This window comes from Oreochromis aureus, linkage group 15 (assembly GCF_013358895.1).
Source record: "Oreochromis aureus strain Israel breed Guangdong linkage group 15, ZZ_aureus, whole genome shotgun sequence".
Lineage (NCBI taxonomy): Eukaryota > Metazoa > Chordata > Actinopteri > Cichliformes > Cichlidae > Oreochromis > Oreochromis aureus.
Window position 1 is genome coordinate 24,616,424 of NC_052956.1, and position 15,992 is coordinate 24,632,415.

The 15,992-nt window shown below is 41.3% G+C and overlaps 2 protein-coding genes across 3 annotated transcripts in view; one reads left to right on the plus strand and one right to left on the minus strand.

The window, feature by feature from the left end:
* Nucleotides 1–259: 259 nt before the first annotated feature.
* LOC116332897 (5-hydroxytryptamine receptor 1B-like) lies at nucleotides 260–1,556 on the minus strand. Its single transcript, XM_031755982.2, has one exon. It carries the CDS (start codon nucleotides 1,406–1,408, stop codon nucleotides 260–262), a length of 1,149 nt encoding a protein of 382 aa, XP_031611842.1. The 5' UTR covers nucleotides 1,409–1,556.
* Nucleotides 1,557–8,291: 6,735 nt separating this feature from the next.
* The window catches only part of mei4 (meiosis-specific, MEI4 homolog (S. cerevisiae)), a 51,501-nt gene continuing 43,800 nt past the window's right edge, over nucleotides 8,292–15,992 (plus strand). For both annotated transcript variants that reach the window (XM_031755976.2, XM_039598704.1), the window contains exons 1-3: nucleotides 8,292–8,432; nucleotides 9,592–9,837; nucleotides 11,733–12,250. In XM_031755976.2, the coding sequence (XP_031611836.1) occupies nucleotides 8,405–8,432; nucleotides 9,592–9,837; nucleotides 11,733–12,250 (792 nt within the window). In that variant the 5' untranslated portion in view covers nucleotides 8,292–8,404. The remainder of the gene's footprint in view (nucleotides 8,433–9,591; nucleotides 9,838–11,732; nucleotides 12,251–15,992) is intronic.

Sequence of the window (15,992 nt, forward strand, 5' to 3'; positions counted from 1 at the left end):
GGCGGGTCCATGTCCACCACCTGCACCACCTATCAGGCAGACGCTCCTGCTGGAGCCACTGTACCATAAAGAAATCTGGCTTTGGGTGATGGCACCTTCAGGAGAAGGGGGGGTAGGGGGGTGGGGTGGAGGGGTTGGGGTCGATGCTGGGTTTGACTCAATCCTGGTATTTTACAGATGAGTTGTGAGCTTGAAGGAGGTGGTGGTGGTGGTGGTGGTGTGTGTGGGGGGGGGGTAAAATCATGGCTGGCATCGTTCTTCACGCCCTGAAGCATCTGAACCGTATCAGTTTGTGGAAAGCCTGCTTGAAGTCCTCGTTGGACATGGTGTAAATGATGGGGTTGATTAAGGAGTTGAGGTAACCGAGCCAGGTGAAAATGTCAAATAGCTCCGGGTGGAAGCAGGAATCGCACAGAGGCACTAAAAGAGTGTAAATGAAAAACGGCAGCCAGCAGATGATGTAGGCTCCGAGGATTATTCCCAAAGTTTTGGTCGCCTTCTTCTCCCTGGCGGCCGAGATGCGCTTCTTCTCCAGCAGCGCGTCGGACACAGTGACTTTGACTTGGCTCACGTTCGCGGACGAGGTAGTGTCACAGGAGGAGGAGTCGTTGGTCCCGTAGTTAAGGGACGTGGTGGACGCCACCGAGCCGGGGGAGTTGGTGATCAGGTGCGCAGAGGTGAGTCTCTTCCCCGGCTTGTGCGCCTGCTTCAGGATGCGCTTCCGGGCTTCCACGTATATCCTCCCGTACAGGGCGATGAGCAGCAGCGTGGGGATGTAGAATGCGCCGAAAGTGGAGTAGATGGTGTAAAAAATGTGGTCGGTGTTCACGTTGCAGCTCGTCACCTCCTCCGCCTTCACCTGGCGCCAGAAGAACGGCGGCAGGGAGATGGAGATGGCGATCACCCAGGCGGTGGCGATCATCCCGGCTGCGCGCGCCGGCGTGCGCTTCTTGGAGTATTCCACCGCGTCGGTGATGGCCCAGTAGCGGTCCAGCGCGATTACGCACAGGTGCAGGATGGACGCGGTGCAGCATGTGATGTCCGAGGACAGCCAGATGTCGCAGACCACCTGCCCCAGCGTCCACGTCTGGCTCACCGTGTACAGCGCGCTGATGGGCATCACCAGGATGGACACCAGTAGGTCCGTGACCGCCAGCGACGCGATCAGAAAGTTTGCTGGCGTGTGCAGTTTGCGGGACTGGTAAATGGTGGCGATGACGAACGCGTTTGAAAGCGTCGTGGCCAAAGTTATGAGCGCTAAGGTGACGGCCAGACCCGCCTGGAGAGCCACGCTACTGTCCTTGGGCTCCGCTTTCGCCGTGAAATTGGCATGGGTGTCGTTGGTCGAGATGTTCAGCAGCTCTCCGTAGATGGTAGGCGTCGGTTTAAGCTGATTGGCATTCTCCATCCCTCCACCTTCCCCGGTCAGACCCCGCTGGCATTGAGCGCAAAGGAGACCGCTCCTCAGATATTCATCCACCGCGCGCGTTTCTCGTCTCCATCTCCAGCACTTATCCGACACATTTCTGCCTCCTCCTCTTCATCCTGTTCGCGTCACCCGCGGCATGTTTAACATAAAAACTCTCTGATCAACTTAAATATCCAGCAGCTGAGAATTAGAAGGCTCAGAGGGCGGCCTCTCCATCATTCTCCGGTCATTTTCTCTCATATTGGACTCTTTTTTTTCAGTATAAAACACGAAAGCGGGAGTTTCATCCGCGTTCAGCTCTCCTCACAAGTTCAGAGCTGCTCAAGTCTGACTCCAGGTTTTATACTGCCAACGCACCGCACGCCTAACTCTCTCTCTCTCTCTCTCTCTCTCTCTCTCTCTCCCCTTCTTTTTTTTAATCTCAGATGGTTAAAGGACTCTTGCAAATATTTCCCCCCTAAAATGTTCTGTTCTTTTACATCTCAACCAAAGAGTCTGCGTGCAATGAAGACACGAGAATCCATTTAAAACATCACATATTTATAGTTTTGGGAGGTTCTATTCAGTTCAACAACAGTCGCCTCAAGGTGCTATAAACTTAACACCCTGCAATAATACAAAGTCTGTACTGAGGATTCAGTTACTACCCAATCAAATACTTTCCTGATGTTTTTAAATGGGGGAATCCTTATCTGAGTTTATCTGTATGTTACTTGTAAATGAGCGAAAAAGCAGCCATTGTCCAAAGAAAACTTTGAAAGATCACAAAGTTGTAGAACTGTTGGGTCACTTTAAAAAAAAAATTACAAGAAAATCTGGTTCATTGGAAGCAAACTAAAGAAATGCAGATCAGAAAAATTAGATTCTGTTCATCTGTTCATATGTCCAAATGAACAGAATCAACTTTTTGGGATTTACTTACTTGGATGATTGAGCATGCATCAAGACATAAAGAAATGCAGAGTAGCTGAATTTTCTACAACTCAGACTTAGTTGTAGTCTGAGTTGTAGAAAATATATCTCAGTATGGATACATATATCCACACTGAAGAGGCTGTCTGATTAGAGACTTCTTTTCGTGTTGTATTCATAGATGGGTTTTCTTTAGTTTAGGATTTGGTGTATTTGAGATCCCCTGCTGCTGTTGTTCCTGCATCATCATCATCATAATAATTCTTCAGTTCAGAGCTTCACTTCCAGCAATCCAAGAGGATCCAGAGATCCAGAGATCACATTTTGGATCCACAGCCAGGAAACTCAGGTGATCTTAATCTAAATGAGTGTAGGCTGCAATAATATAAAGCTTTAAAGTTACAGTGTTTGTCAAATCTCATCTCTAAATGTCAGTAGATTGCAGTTAGTCTCTGTTAGCTGCTCTTAGCTTTTGTTAGGTGCTGTTAGGCTCTGCTAGCTGCTCTTAGCTTTGTTAGCTTCTGTTAGTTGCTGTTAGCTGGTGTTAGTTAAACTGTGCTTTGAGTGGCTGTTACATTGTTGGACTTGTTGCTTAGTGAATAAATTGTCCTGTGATGTGAAAATGTAATCAAACTGTTAAAAGGAAAGTGTGACTTAGGACATATAAGCCTAACATTTGCTGGCGAATGTTAAATTATAATATGATGTTGTTGTTTAGCCGTATCATGTGTCTGCTTACAATAGGTAATTGCAACAGTATCGGGACTAAATGAGCATGTTTATACATGTTTGTGTGTTAGAGCCCTGACTTCAGTTCAGGAGAGGCTTGAGTTGAGGAAGAAAAGGATGACATTTTATAAAGATCTCCTTCGAGTACAGTATTTTTTTTCTGTGAAATAACTTTAAAAAATGACTGACTGCACCTTTAATGACATTTTGATGCATTTCTTGCTGCTACAGTTTTATCTGAAGTCTTCTTGGATGTCTCCACACAAATGTTTGTTTGTTTCGTATCCCGGTGTGACCTTGTTAAGAAACATACTGTAAATGCTGCCAGCGCAGACGTCTGCTGTTACTCTCCTCGTCTGTTCTCCTTTCATGTCAGTTTGAACACAGGACGGCTGGAGGCGGCAGCAGCAGTTGCTCGGCATCATTGCCGTGATGGATTGTGGTCATGGAGGTCACACGGTTTCGATGCTCTGCAGCCTTCAGGTCCGATCACGCTGAAAATAGAGAGACTCTCTGGCTTCATTCATCACAGAAGCCTAAACCAGCGTGGCAAATGTTTGCTTGGCAGGTCTTCAGTTTACTTCAGATAACAACCGTGTCTGAGTAACACACTGTTTCCAGGCCACACTGATACTCACCACAGAGAATCAACGATATAAACCCCATGCATGAGTGCAGCTAATTCAACATAACTCAGTGGTTTAAAAAAAAAAAAAAAAAAACATTTTCACAAGTCATTTTCATCTTCATGGTCATTTTATGTCAATTTGTGGTCATTCTGAGTGTTTTTTATAACCAGTTTACACCTGTTCTGGGAATTTGGAGTATCTCTATGAATATTTAACATCTGTTTTTGGTAAATTTGAGTATTTTTATGATCTTTAAGGTGTGTTTCTAATTATTTTATGTCAAAATGTGGTCATTTTATCTAATGTATGAATAGTTTGAGTGTCTCTGTGGATTTTTTACAACAGTTTTTGTTCATTTTAATTATATTTATGGTGGCTTTAAATCTGTGTGCAGTTATTCTGAGTGCCTTTCTGACTATTTTATGTAAATATGTGGTCATTTTCTCTTAATTTGTGAACATTTTGAGTAAATTTATTGTTATTTTACATCTGTTTGTGATTATTCTGGGTGTCTTTCTGGCTATTTCAGGCCAATTTTGTGGTGTTTGTGTTTGGTGTTTTACACTCACTTAGTTTGCTCTGCGGTAGAGTATCATTTCCTGTTCTTCATTTAGCCAGCAGATCATCATTTAGCATGGAAAGTCAGTTTATTGGTCTATTTAAAAAAAGGCCTCCGTAAAGCTAGAACATCTTACTATTCATCACTGGTTGAAGGAAATAAGAACAAGCCTAGGATTCTCTTCAGAACTGTAGCCAGACTGACTAAAAGGCAGAGCTCTGTTGAGTCAAGCATTCTATTAACATTAACTAGTAATGACTTTATGAAATTCTTTACAAATAAAATTTTAACCATTACAGAAGAAAATTACTTGTAACCATCACAGAGACATAGCATTATGTACAACTACTTTCAGTAGCATTGTTATTTATTTAGCCTCTTTTCCTTCAATTGATCTTTCTGAGTTAACTTCAGGAATTACTTCCTTCAAACCATCAACATTTCTTTTAGACCCCATTCCTACAAGACTGCTCAAAGAAGTCCTACCATTAATTAATGCTTCAGTCTTAAATATAATTAACTTATTTTTAACTCCTGAGCTGCAGTGGTTAGAATCATATCTATCTAATCAAATCTATCCAATTTGTTCATGTAAATTGAGGGTCCTCTTCGGGTTAATTATGGAGTTCCACAGGGTTCAGTGCTAGGACAATTTCTGTTTGCATTATACATGCTTCCCTTAGGCAGTATCATCAGAAGGTATAGGATACATTTTTACTGCTATGCAAATGACACTCAACTTTATCTATCTATGAAGCCAGATAACACACACCAATTAGTTAAACTGCAGGAATGTCTTAAAGACATAAAGACCTGGATTACCTGTAATATTCTGTTTCTAAATTCAGATAAAACTGAGGTTATTGTACTCAGCCCGGAAAATGTTAGAAAGATGGTATCTAACCAGATTCTAACTCTGGATGGCATTACCTTGGCCTCCAGTAACACTGTGAGGAACCTTGGAGTCATTTTTGACCAGGACATGTCCTTCAATGCACATATTAAACAAATATGTAGGACTTCTTTCTTCCATTTGTGCAATATCTCTAAAATTAGAAATATCATGTCTCAGAGTGGCGCAAAGTGGTTCAGAGTATCTATGGCGACTTTATGTAGTTTTGTCATAATCTTGAGTGTAATGGTGATTTTATATGGTCTTGCTTATTTAATTTTTTTGTGTTTTATTTTGTTGTTGTTATTTTTACATCTGTGTGTATTTATTCTAATTGTATTTGTGGATAATTTATGTCAATATGTGGTCATTTTGAGTGTCTCTATCATTATTTTACATATCTTCCTGGTAGGTGGTTAGCACTGTTGCTTGGGTTCGAATCCACCATCTGGCCCTGGTCTTCTGTGTGGAGGTTGCATGTTCTCCCTGTGTCTGCTTGGGAGCCAAGTAACTGTCTTCTAGCTTAAATTACAGGCTATTTTACAGTTTAATAAATGTTCGTATTCATACAATGTTTTCAGGTTTAAATGTGGATTTAGGCTGTAGTGTTCGTGGTAAGTTTTTAAAAACTGATATTCAAGATGTGTTGCATGTGAATACTGCTAATAAAAAGCTGTAAAGGTCGAGAACGATGAGTTCAAAGTTTTTTGGTGGTAAACAAGGGACAAAGGATCTTCAGCAAAAGCTCGGACAGGAAACAGGGTCGACATGTCAAGCAGCCAGTGTTATTAAATAACGTCAAACCACTTTAGAAAAACATCAGTAAAACTTTGCCTTAGTTTAGTTGAAGAATCCTGTGGACACTTCTTTCCCTTCAGCAAACGATGTTCAATTTTTAAGCTCTGAGCTTCCAGCAAGAACAATCAGAGCGAGAATTTCAGCATAAATCATTCAGCACACTTCATCTCTCTTTCTGTCCACGCTGCGTCCATACTGTGCAGCTCAGCCAGCTGAGTCTCAATGCAATGCTCCCCTTCCTCCACCCAAACTCCTGCCGACCTTCACCCGTACACCTGCACATTGCAGACACTCAGAAATGAATTCTTCTGGAAAGGCCTCGGTCTCAGCGGGGGACTGAGGCGTTCAGTGAACCAAAAGGACCTCTGTAACGAGCTGCTGCTTCTCCACAATGAAGAAGAGCTGGCTGGCTCATTTCAGCAGCAACAAACATCCATCTCCATCCAGAGTGGAGGCGATTGTGGGACGTAGAGCAGGAGAAACAAACACGACTAAAACTGCTAAGACAATAAAATGTTTCTAAGGACAAGAAACTAATTTCACTTTCTTCAGTTGGGTCCAGGAGAGAAGGCAGATACAGGGCTTGTTGTTGTTGTGTGTCTCTTTGTGGGAGTTGTACTTCATTTTGTAGCTGTTTTGCGTCAATATTTTTCTTCTTTGTGGTCATTTGTCAGTTATCATGACTGTGAATCTGCCGGCTTCACTTTGTGATTATTTTACATCTCTTTGTGGTCATTCTGCCTCCAGTCGAGGTGGTTTGGGCATCTGATTAGGATGTCTGCAGGATGTGGCATTTGGGCGTGTCCCATCGGGAGCACGCGATAAACATGTTGCTCAGCTGGCTCCTCGGGCTCCTTCTCGAAGAGCTGGAGGTGGTGGCTTGGGAGGACATGTCTGTTTAGACTGCTTGAACCAGGATAAGCGACAGAAAATGGAGAATGTAGGTGAATAAAATGTTTTTTTTTTCATTTAGCATTAAGGTCAAAATAATTCTGGCTGGAGTCTGAAATGATTTCCACACCAATAAAAACACTGTGACTGCATCTGAGACCGATGCAGCTGTGTTTCTGCAGATGTTAGGACAGTGTTTTTGCCATGCTTGTTCAAACTGACTGATATGCTGTTGAAGACACTTCACCATGCCATTCAGCAAACTTTCAAAACGTTAGCCATCACTGCATGGAAATGTTGGTAATTTTCCAGTGAAATAGACAATTCTTAGCTGAACCAAAACTACAAGCTGCTTTTTTCCTGCTGAAAACACTGTTTGCAGATTTTGATGGTGAACGCAGGAAGGCAGGTTGTAACTGATCCTTAATATCATGCAGATCCAACATGTGTATTTGAGTTTTTACCACTGTGGCAGCTTTGCAAGTTAAATAAATATTAATATATGTGTGTATACATGACACTGTGGATTCAAAGGTCCAATAAAAATATTTAAAAAAAAATGGGAACATTTTAAACTAGGACTGTGTCTATGTCTCCAGTTACCCTTTAGTCTTTTATATTTTTTCTCTTTATTTAAAAAAAAAGAAGTATATTTCCAACATTCCTACATTTACAGTGTAATCTTTACTGTGTGTAACTGCCACTGCATGTGAAGGTATAAAAACAAGGTGAATAGAAGTCCTTAAAACTGGTCAAGACAGGTGAAGCCAGAGGAAGAGATGAGGAAAAAAGTAAAACAGAACTCTTCAGTTCAACCCGTTTTATCTGTGTGCTACCTAAATAATAAATAATCAAAGCAAATTATTGTATGTGTCTAATGTATTTGAATTTTCTTTTATAATATTTTTATTTTTTACATCTTATATATGGGCGTGATCTTCAGCAGACCAAACAATAAATATTAACATATATTTTAAAAAATCACATTAAATTAGTATGGTTATTTATTTGTTTTATTCTTTTAACTACTTTTAAAAAAACTACCATGGCACATTTTAGCGCATAGAAAAAAGTTTTATGGAGCAGTGTTGCATTAAAATATCCTGTTGATTAAGTTTTGCTTTAATGACCAGTACTTTATGAAATTAAGTAAGGAAAAGATGCATCACACCTTAAACATCTGGTCTTGAAAAGAAAGAATAAAACCTGATATGCAACATTTAGCCAAACAAACTAATTAGGTAGGTATAACAGTAGGTTATGCTTTTATTTTAAAATGTTTGCTTCTACTTTCCACTTTAAAACAGCTATAGATATTTTAAATTACCAGATTAAAAAAACCCATACAATTTAAATTAAAAATAACATTTTTAATGCAGTAATTTAAATCTTATAACTTATATTCTTATATCCTTTTTTATAATAGCTGCCTCTGAGAAGCTGAATCTTCCCAGTAACAGATTTTTAGTGTAACATCTGTCTAGCTGCTAAAGCTAAGTTGGCTCTGAAACTGAAGGACTTTCAGTTAAGTTTATTCGGAAAGTGAGGAGGACAAGCAGCGGCTAATGGAGAAAGAGGATGGCGGCTTAACAGGTAAATAGTTATTTGTGTAGTTTGTATATCAGTTTGTTGAAGAGTGCAGAGAAAAATGGGGAACATTAGCTGGGCTGTGGAGCTAGCTAGGTCCCTTTAGCTTTTTGTAGTTTGTAGTTTTAACTTCACCTGAAGCAAAGTTTCTCAGCTAAGGATATATGAAAATATAGAAAATAAAAACGGATGGATTCAGACTGTGTGAGCTGTAAAATAAAGTCATGGGTTTATTTCTCTCTAGCACTCTGTTAGCTTCGCTGAATGTTTTACTGCCTGTCCGAAAATGGATGCATGAGATATTTGGATAAAATTGGATTAAACGATCAGCACCATCAGGTGCAGCATGAAGGACATAATTTAATTGCGTCAGTGAATAAATGTGTTATATATTATGTATTGTACTGTGTACTGTCTGTTATACTGTGGCTCATTGGAGAAGCACTCAGTTAAAATGTGACAGGAGACACTCAGCCGATTAGGTAACTTAGTTTAGTTAACTTAAACTACAACAACTACATAAATTAAGACCTACAAATGTAAAAACTAGACTTTCAAGAACAGTAAAACTAGCGATCAACACTTAGCAAAAATAAAACAGGAAAAATGTGTAATATTTGTTAATTTGGCTTTAATATTAAGTTCAGTCAGTAAATAATTTTAATAAAATATAAGAAGTAAAGATAAACCCCCCAAAATGCATTAAAGGTAAAAGGAAAAAATATCCAACAAGCAAAAAATGAAAATAATGTAAGTAAAATTAATTAAAGGGAAGGAGAACAAAAGTAAAACTTACACTGAAAGAAGAAACTGAAAGAAAATAGAATTAAACCTAAAGATATAGTTATTATTAAAAAAACCACATTAAATATACCTAACCTAATAAAACACATAATAAATAAAAATAGTAAATATGATATATGGTATTGACTTCTCCTTAATGTGTGACCGTATGTTTCTGCTGATGTTTCTGTCACTGCTACAAACATACTATAGTTTGATGTATAAATATAAATCTGGCTGAAATGGCAGCATAAATAAACACACACAATGTGGTTTTTAATTTAATTTGATTTAATTTCTGATTATTCTACATTCATGCAGTTATTCAGCCCATCATTTTTTGTGATGTGGACTTCCTGAAATATCCTTCCCTGTCTTTTAGGACTGAGTCGAGCCGAGTGGTTTTCCATGCAGGCTAAAGTGGCGGTGGCGGTGGCTTTAATAAGAAACCGCCCCCCGGGTATGAGCGGCAGGCAGTACGCCGAGGCTCTGGGCTGCAGGCTGAGGAGTCAGGATGAAGGCTGGAAGAAGAAAGCAGAGGAGCTGCAGCGGGAGGTGCTGAGGCTGCGGCAGGAAGCGCTGATCGCCACAGCGACGTGCGCCTCAAAGAGCAGCACGCAGGGGGCAGGTAGGCCTTCCTCCAGAGTCAGCATCAGCTCATGAAGTCAGAGTGGTTTATTAGTATAATTAATCATGGGTTTTAAATTTGAATTAAATCCTGTAGAAACACTGCTTATTTGCAGAGTCCACTTCTAAAACTCTATATGGCACATTTATATGTCCTCTCCTTCTTTCCACACTTACTGCCCATTATTTCTCTTTTATTTGGGAGACCTGTAGCTGCCTGCTGGTTCTCGCCAGGCGCCATGACAGGTTTAAATGATGATATCATTCATTTCCCATACCTGAATGAATCCTGGTTCCCAGTAGAGGCTCCATCTCTTTTCATTTAACAGACTGTTGCATATAGAAACACACACAGAGCTGTAAATAGAGCCACCTTTATGACACCTTTTGTTTCAAGGAAAACGTTCGTCCTCCTAAATCTAAACCTCAAGGGCTGTAGGGAGACATTTAGGGCTACCGAGGTCCATCTGCTGTCAGGGTTACGAGGTAAGACGGCTGTAAATCTGAGATCAGAAGCCCACTGATCTGTTTTTAGAGACCTTTAAAACAACAAAGCATCAGGGTTCAACTCAAGGTCAAAAATGAAGTTTTACCTCTGAGAAACTCTTAAACGTACACTTTAAGTACATACATATTTATACAAAATTAGACTATCAGTCTGGCCCCTAATGTTTCTTCAGTAGGTACTATAAATGCCACACCAGCAACGATAATGTTCTAAAAGTATTTAAAACAGTTTCCCTCATTAAAAAAATGAGGTGTTTAGAGGTGTGAGCTCTCCGTCTCTATGTTTTTGAGTGTTAAGAAGAGCATAGAGCTGTTTCAGAGCTGGATCACAGGCTGAAACATAAACTCCAGTTTATGAGACGTCGGCACGGTTGTAACTTCCAAGGTCGACAGTAAAATTCGGCTGAAGGTGGCTCAGTCACAGGTTGTCCTGACAACGGGGATCATATTGGAAATAAGTGACTGTGATTATCTTCTTTATGGCATCATTACATGATTATTACTATTTATATGAAACCAAGCATACATATGCTGCCAGTATTGCCCCGCCCACAGATCGCGATGGCCTCTTGCCCCAAAACTCCTTTATTGACGAGGGTCTCCTGACCTTCATTCGCCTTTTAACTTAAAGCCTCTGAACAGCTTTCTCATCATGTTTTCAGTAGAAGTCATCGAGACAGTTTTTGCAAGGGTTTGACTGCAGTGATATGTCTTTTTACTTAATTATTAGTGACATCACAGATACTATATGGTATCCATGCATCAGCTGTGTTCTTTTACATAGATGTGAGATTGTGCTTTAATTCGTCTACGCTCCTAATCTCTGTTATAGTTCATGTTTTTAAACGATGTGTTCATCCATCCATGTTTTTAGCTGCTTTATCCGTGATGTCAGCAGGGATAGGGTTACCGGAGGGATCGAAGGGGCTGATGTTTGACTTTAGTGTTCAGTGTGTGACTGATTCAGTAAAAGGCCTAGATGATACAATCCCTGATAATGCATTGGTTCAAATGGAGAAAGTCTTGAGGGATGGCTGTTATGAGGACAGGCAGCCCAGAAACTTTACCAGCAAGACAGATTGTTGTGTGCCTCAACTTCACAGGGTGTTTTGGTCTTTTACCCAAGCTAGTCTGCCATTTTTTTTACCTTCCTTGGTTAGGTTTAGGGATTAGAGATCTGATCTAGATTATCATATTAAACTTTGGGACACATCATCAGTAGTGGACCTTGGATTCGTCGGGCATTTCGGCCATTATCACTAGACAACCTCAGAATTCAGATGTTAAAATACCAAATTAACGCAAACACACACACACAAAACCCTCGAGGCAGCAAGGAACTAAAATGCTGTGCGCTCGATTCATTCTTCTGTTTAATTCTTTTTGCAGACAGCAGCAGGATGGATGACCCTTCCCAGGATCTGTTTGGTCCGGGAAGAGTGGAGTTCAGCGAAGAACCTCGGCCAGACTGTGACTCAGAGACTCCCGAGCTCTTCCTGCATGAAGCAGAGCCTGCCGCCGCTTCCCTTCCACCGCTGGTTCCCTGCAGTCACCGTGATGAAGCTGCGCTGCATCCTCATGTGCAGTTCATGCAGTCGCTGTGTGCCCTGCACCGAGTGGATGGGAACAGCAGAGGAGTGGAGGCTCTGTGGTTTGGGTGTGATGGAGACGTGGGGTCAGTACTCGCCGACACTGTGTGGCAGCTCCTTGACTCTGTGGCGGCAGCCTGCAGGGATTCTTCCACGCTGGGATCACACAACCTGCTCCTGAAGGCCTGCCAGATCGCTGCCCAAGCGATGGACCTCTACTGCTCCCAGCAGCTGCCGTCAGCTGAGCTCGTGAGACGTGTGGAAGAGCCACTGAGGGAGCTGAGCGGGATGCTGCTCCACAGTGATTGGCCCGACGGGGTGAGTACTGGAAAACTTTCCCCGAGGTTAGAGCTGTACAGTTACAGGTTTAAGCTTCTCAGTGTGGGCTGGAGAGGGTTTGCTCTGTTTGAGTCTCCATAATTCACACAGTCGCTTTGTTTACAGAAGCTTTGAGCTATTTTACAGTTTTAGTTTAATTATAAACAAAAACACAGGATTTCAGTGTGACCGTCCTCCTTCTGAAGCAGTCAAAGTATTTCTTTTTGTTTAGTCTGCAGTGATCTGCAGATTCAAAGAGATTTTTTCTTTACATTTTTTTGCTGTCTCACCAAACTTTTCCCAACTTCCTGGATTTAGTTTTTGGGTGTGTTTGTTTTCATTAACTTGTTGCCTGAAAATGGACGTGTCCTCATCTTTTTCTGTTTAGTTTCCACCTCAGGACAGCCTGTGTGGTACAACAAATGCTCCCAGTTTGGAGACCAGTTGAACTGTTGTGTGTTGAGCCATTGCTGGCTTTCAGTATGCCAGTCAGTTATGACTGGAGCCAGTCGTTTCCTCTTTTCAGCAGCGGTAATCATGGGTAGTTTGGCTTCAGCCCAGTGCTGTGAGTGTGTATCGTGGGGAGTTTCTTTGTTTCATGCAGCAGAGGTCTGCAGAATAATTGGCAGGCAGAGAAGCACAGATGAATGAATGATGGTGAAGTCTGTGAAGTCACAGAAAAAAACACAGTTTCTCTGTTTGGAGACGTTCAGGGGCACCACTGATGTCCTAAACAAAAGTCAGCCTCACAGGTAGGAAACTTCACACTGCTTTGATGACAACATGAAGAAAGTACGTGAAGATTTTGAGAAAGTTTGGACACCAACGCGGAGAAAAGACTACAGCCCCCAAAATGTACTTACTGTAATCACGTCTCATTGATGTGTTTTTGCACTGCAGTTTTTCTCTTGTGAGCTTTTCTGTTTGGGTATTTTGTGTGGGCTCAAAAAGGCTCATGCTTAGGGTTTCATTCATACAGGGATCGTCTTCTTCTTTTTTGTGTCATTTTCTGTCTTTAAAATAAAAGCAGTGCAGACTTTTTTTCTTCTGCACATTTACTTTTCTGGGTTGCACCTCTCTTCAGGTCATTTAGTTTTACACTAACATCACCCAAAAGCCAACTTTCCAAGAGGCTGGCTATTATTATATTTAATATTTTTGGTGTTTGTGTGAAAATATGTGTTGATTCAGCTGAATGTAGTCTCCAGCAGCAGCGGAGAGCTCGGAGGCAAATGTAAAAACTGATCATTAGTCCAGTGAACCACCAAAAACCACAGAGTGTGATTAGAGCTGAAAGAGACGCGTCGCTGGGGTGGATTTAAAAGCCGGCTCTGCAAACAGCACAACTGTTTTCAGTCTCTCCAGTTTTTCTTTTGATCGATTCCTCTGTAAGAAAAAAAAAAAAAAAACAGAAAAAAGAAAGAAAAGACTCAGTTACAAAGATATAAAACAGAGGAGCAACTCTGAGGCTCTCAGAGAGGCTGCGAGTGGCTGTAGCAACGCAGATGTAGTTGTGCGCATGTTGCTGTCTTTGTTTTCATCCTCATGAAAACAAACTGGAGCTTTTTCTTTTTTCCACATGAACTCTATACAGGGTTTGTTCGATGTTGCTCTGCCGTAAGGGTACGCAGTTCGCCTAACCGGTGGCCCAATGTCCAGTTTACGACACACTGAACCTGGATGCACTACAGTCGACATCAAAACCTTCACTTGTAAAAAGATAATATTTCCTCCAACCAAGGTGAAGAGAAACATCCATCCACTACTGGTTTGTGTTATACAGCAAAATAAGTGAAAAGCTAAAGCTCTCTGTATGCAGATGAAGTTTTATTTCTCCAGTTTCTTAATTCCTCATATTTCTTGTAAACTTTGCTGCAGGCCAACAGCAGCTGTCCTTCTTCTTTCTAATATTCAATTCAATTTTATTTATATAGCGCCAATTCACTACAACAGTCGCCTCAAGGCGCTTTATATTGCACAGTAGATCGTACAATAATAGATACAGAGAAAAACCCAACAATCATATGACCCCCTATGAGCAAGCACTTTGGCAACAGTGGGAAGGAAAAACTCCCTTTTAACAGGAAGAAACCTCCGGCAGAACCAGGCTCAACCGGTTGGGGTGAGAGAAGGAAGACAGGATAAAAGACATGCTGTGGAAGAGAGACAGAAATTAATAACAGGTATGATTCAATGCAGAGAGGTCTATTAACACATAGTGAGTGAGAAAGGTGACTGGAAAGGAAAAACTCAATGCATCATGGGAATCCCCCAGCAGTCTACACCTATTGCAGCATAACTAAGGGAGGATTCAGGGTCACCTGGTCCATCCCTAACAATATGCTTTACCAAAAAGGAAAGTTTTAAGCCTAATCTTAAAAGTAGAGATAGTGTCTGTCTCCCGAATCCAAACTGGAAGCTGGTTCCACAGAAGAGGGGCCTGAAAACTGAAGGCTCTGCCTCCCATTCTACTTATTAGAGCGAAGTGCTCTAATAAGGTGATATGGTACTACAAGGTCATTAAGATAAAATTGGGCCTGATTATTTAAGACCTTGTAATCGAGGTAATAGAGGTGCCTGCAGCCTGCAGGGGTGACTGAAACCTGCAGTTGGTCAGTTATTTGCAGATGTTTATAGATTAATAATAGAAGACTGAAAGCATGTGTGTGGGATTAGTGGGGGTCACAGGTCAGGTGTATTTTCATTACTGGAAATCCTCAACTTGGTTTGGATGAGAAACTATGAATTAAAGTGTAAGTAACACCGAAGTGCTGCCAGTCAAATGCACTTGATTGATTTATAATCAGTAACTGTGAGCACATACTGTAAAACGGCTGCTGTATGTGCTTACAGCAGTTTGCTGATCTGCAGCATTCAGGTGCCACATTGGATTGGACATCCCAGCAGATTCACCCTGAGGTCAAACTGTGCAAAACAGCAAAGACCCAAGAGCTCCATCTGAGACTCTACCGGCCTCAGTCAGCCTCTGAGAGGTTAAAGTTCACAAAACAGACCGAATGAGTACGGCCTGGTTGGAATGGCGGCCATATCTTTGCTCTAAGCTTCCTGGAGCCATTTAAAAGAAATGCAAATGAAGGGACAATAATATGAAAATAATAAAAACTGTTAATACATCAAACAGATGTAGCGAGAGAGAGAGCATTACAGCACATCTAACCAGCATGTCTGAAGATCCAGAGAAGTCACGAGATTGTAAATGATTTACATTTACAATTTTATTCTGCGCTCTTTATTTGCATGCCTACAACTTCACATCTCAGAAGCTTGTGTTTTGTTTGCTAACAAGATTCTCTGAGCATTAATACTGTTAATACAGTGTCCAGGATTTTCCTTCACTGAGGTTCATGCCAGGGCGCTGAGTACAGTCCAGGCTTTAGCACACAGTCATATATAAATATATGTAGAGTTAACTCAGATGATTTCTTCGTGCTGGAAGCACATTTTATTTTGAAAGCATCATGTGTGAGCTTGAGCTGGCACTGAATGTGTTTCCATTACAGTAACCTTGTGCAGCTGCATCGACATCATTACTTTGAACCTTCTTTCAAAGCCGACCGAGTCCATAATGGGGAACGCTGCTTTTAACACATGACACCGTCATGGCAGGTCCTGGCTGCTGGGAAATGGAGATGAAAGTGAGCTTGAGCGGAGAAAAACGAAGTTATCCCTTATGAACGCTCAGGGAAAAAATTGCTTATCCAACCAAGATGGCTGCAGGCAA

Excerpts from the sequence above, each read along its gene's own strand:
- LOC116332897 (XM_031755982.2), bottom strand. The coding sequence starts at position 1,408 with ATGGAGAATGCCAATCAGCTTAAACCGACGCCTACCATCTACGGAGAG.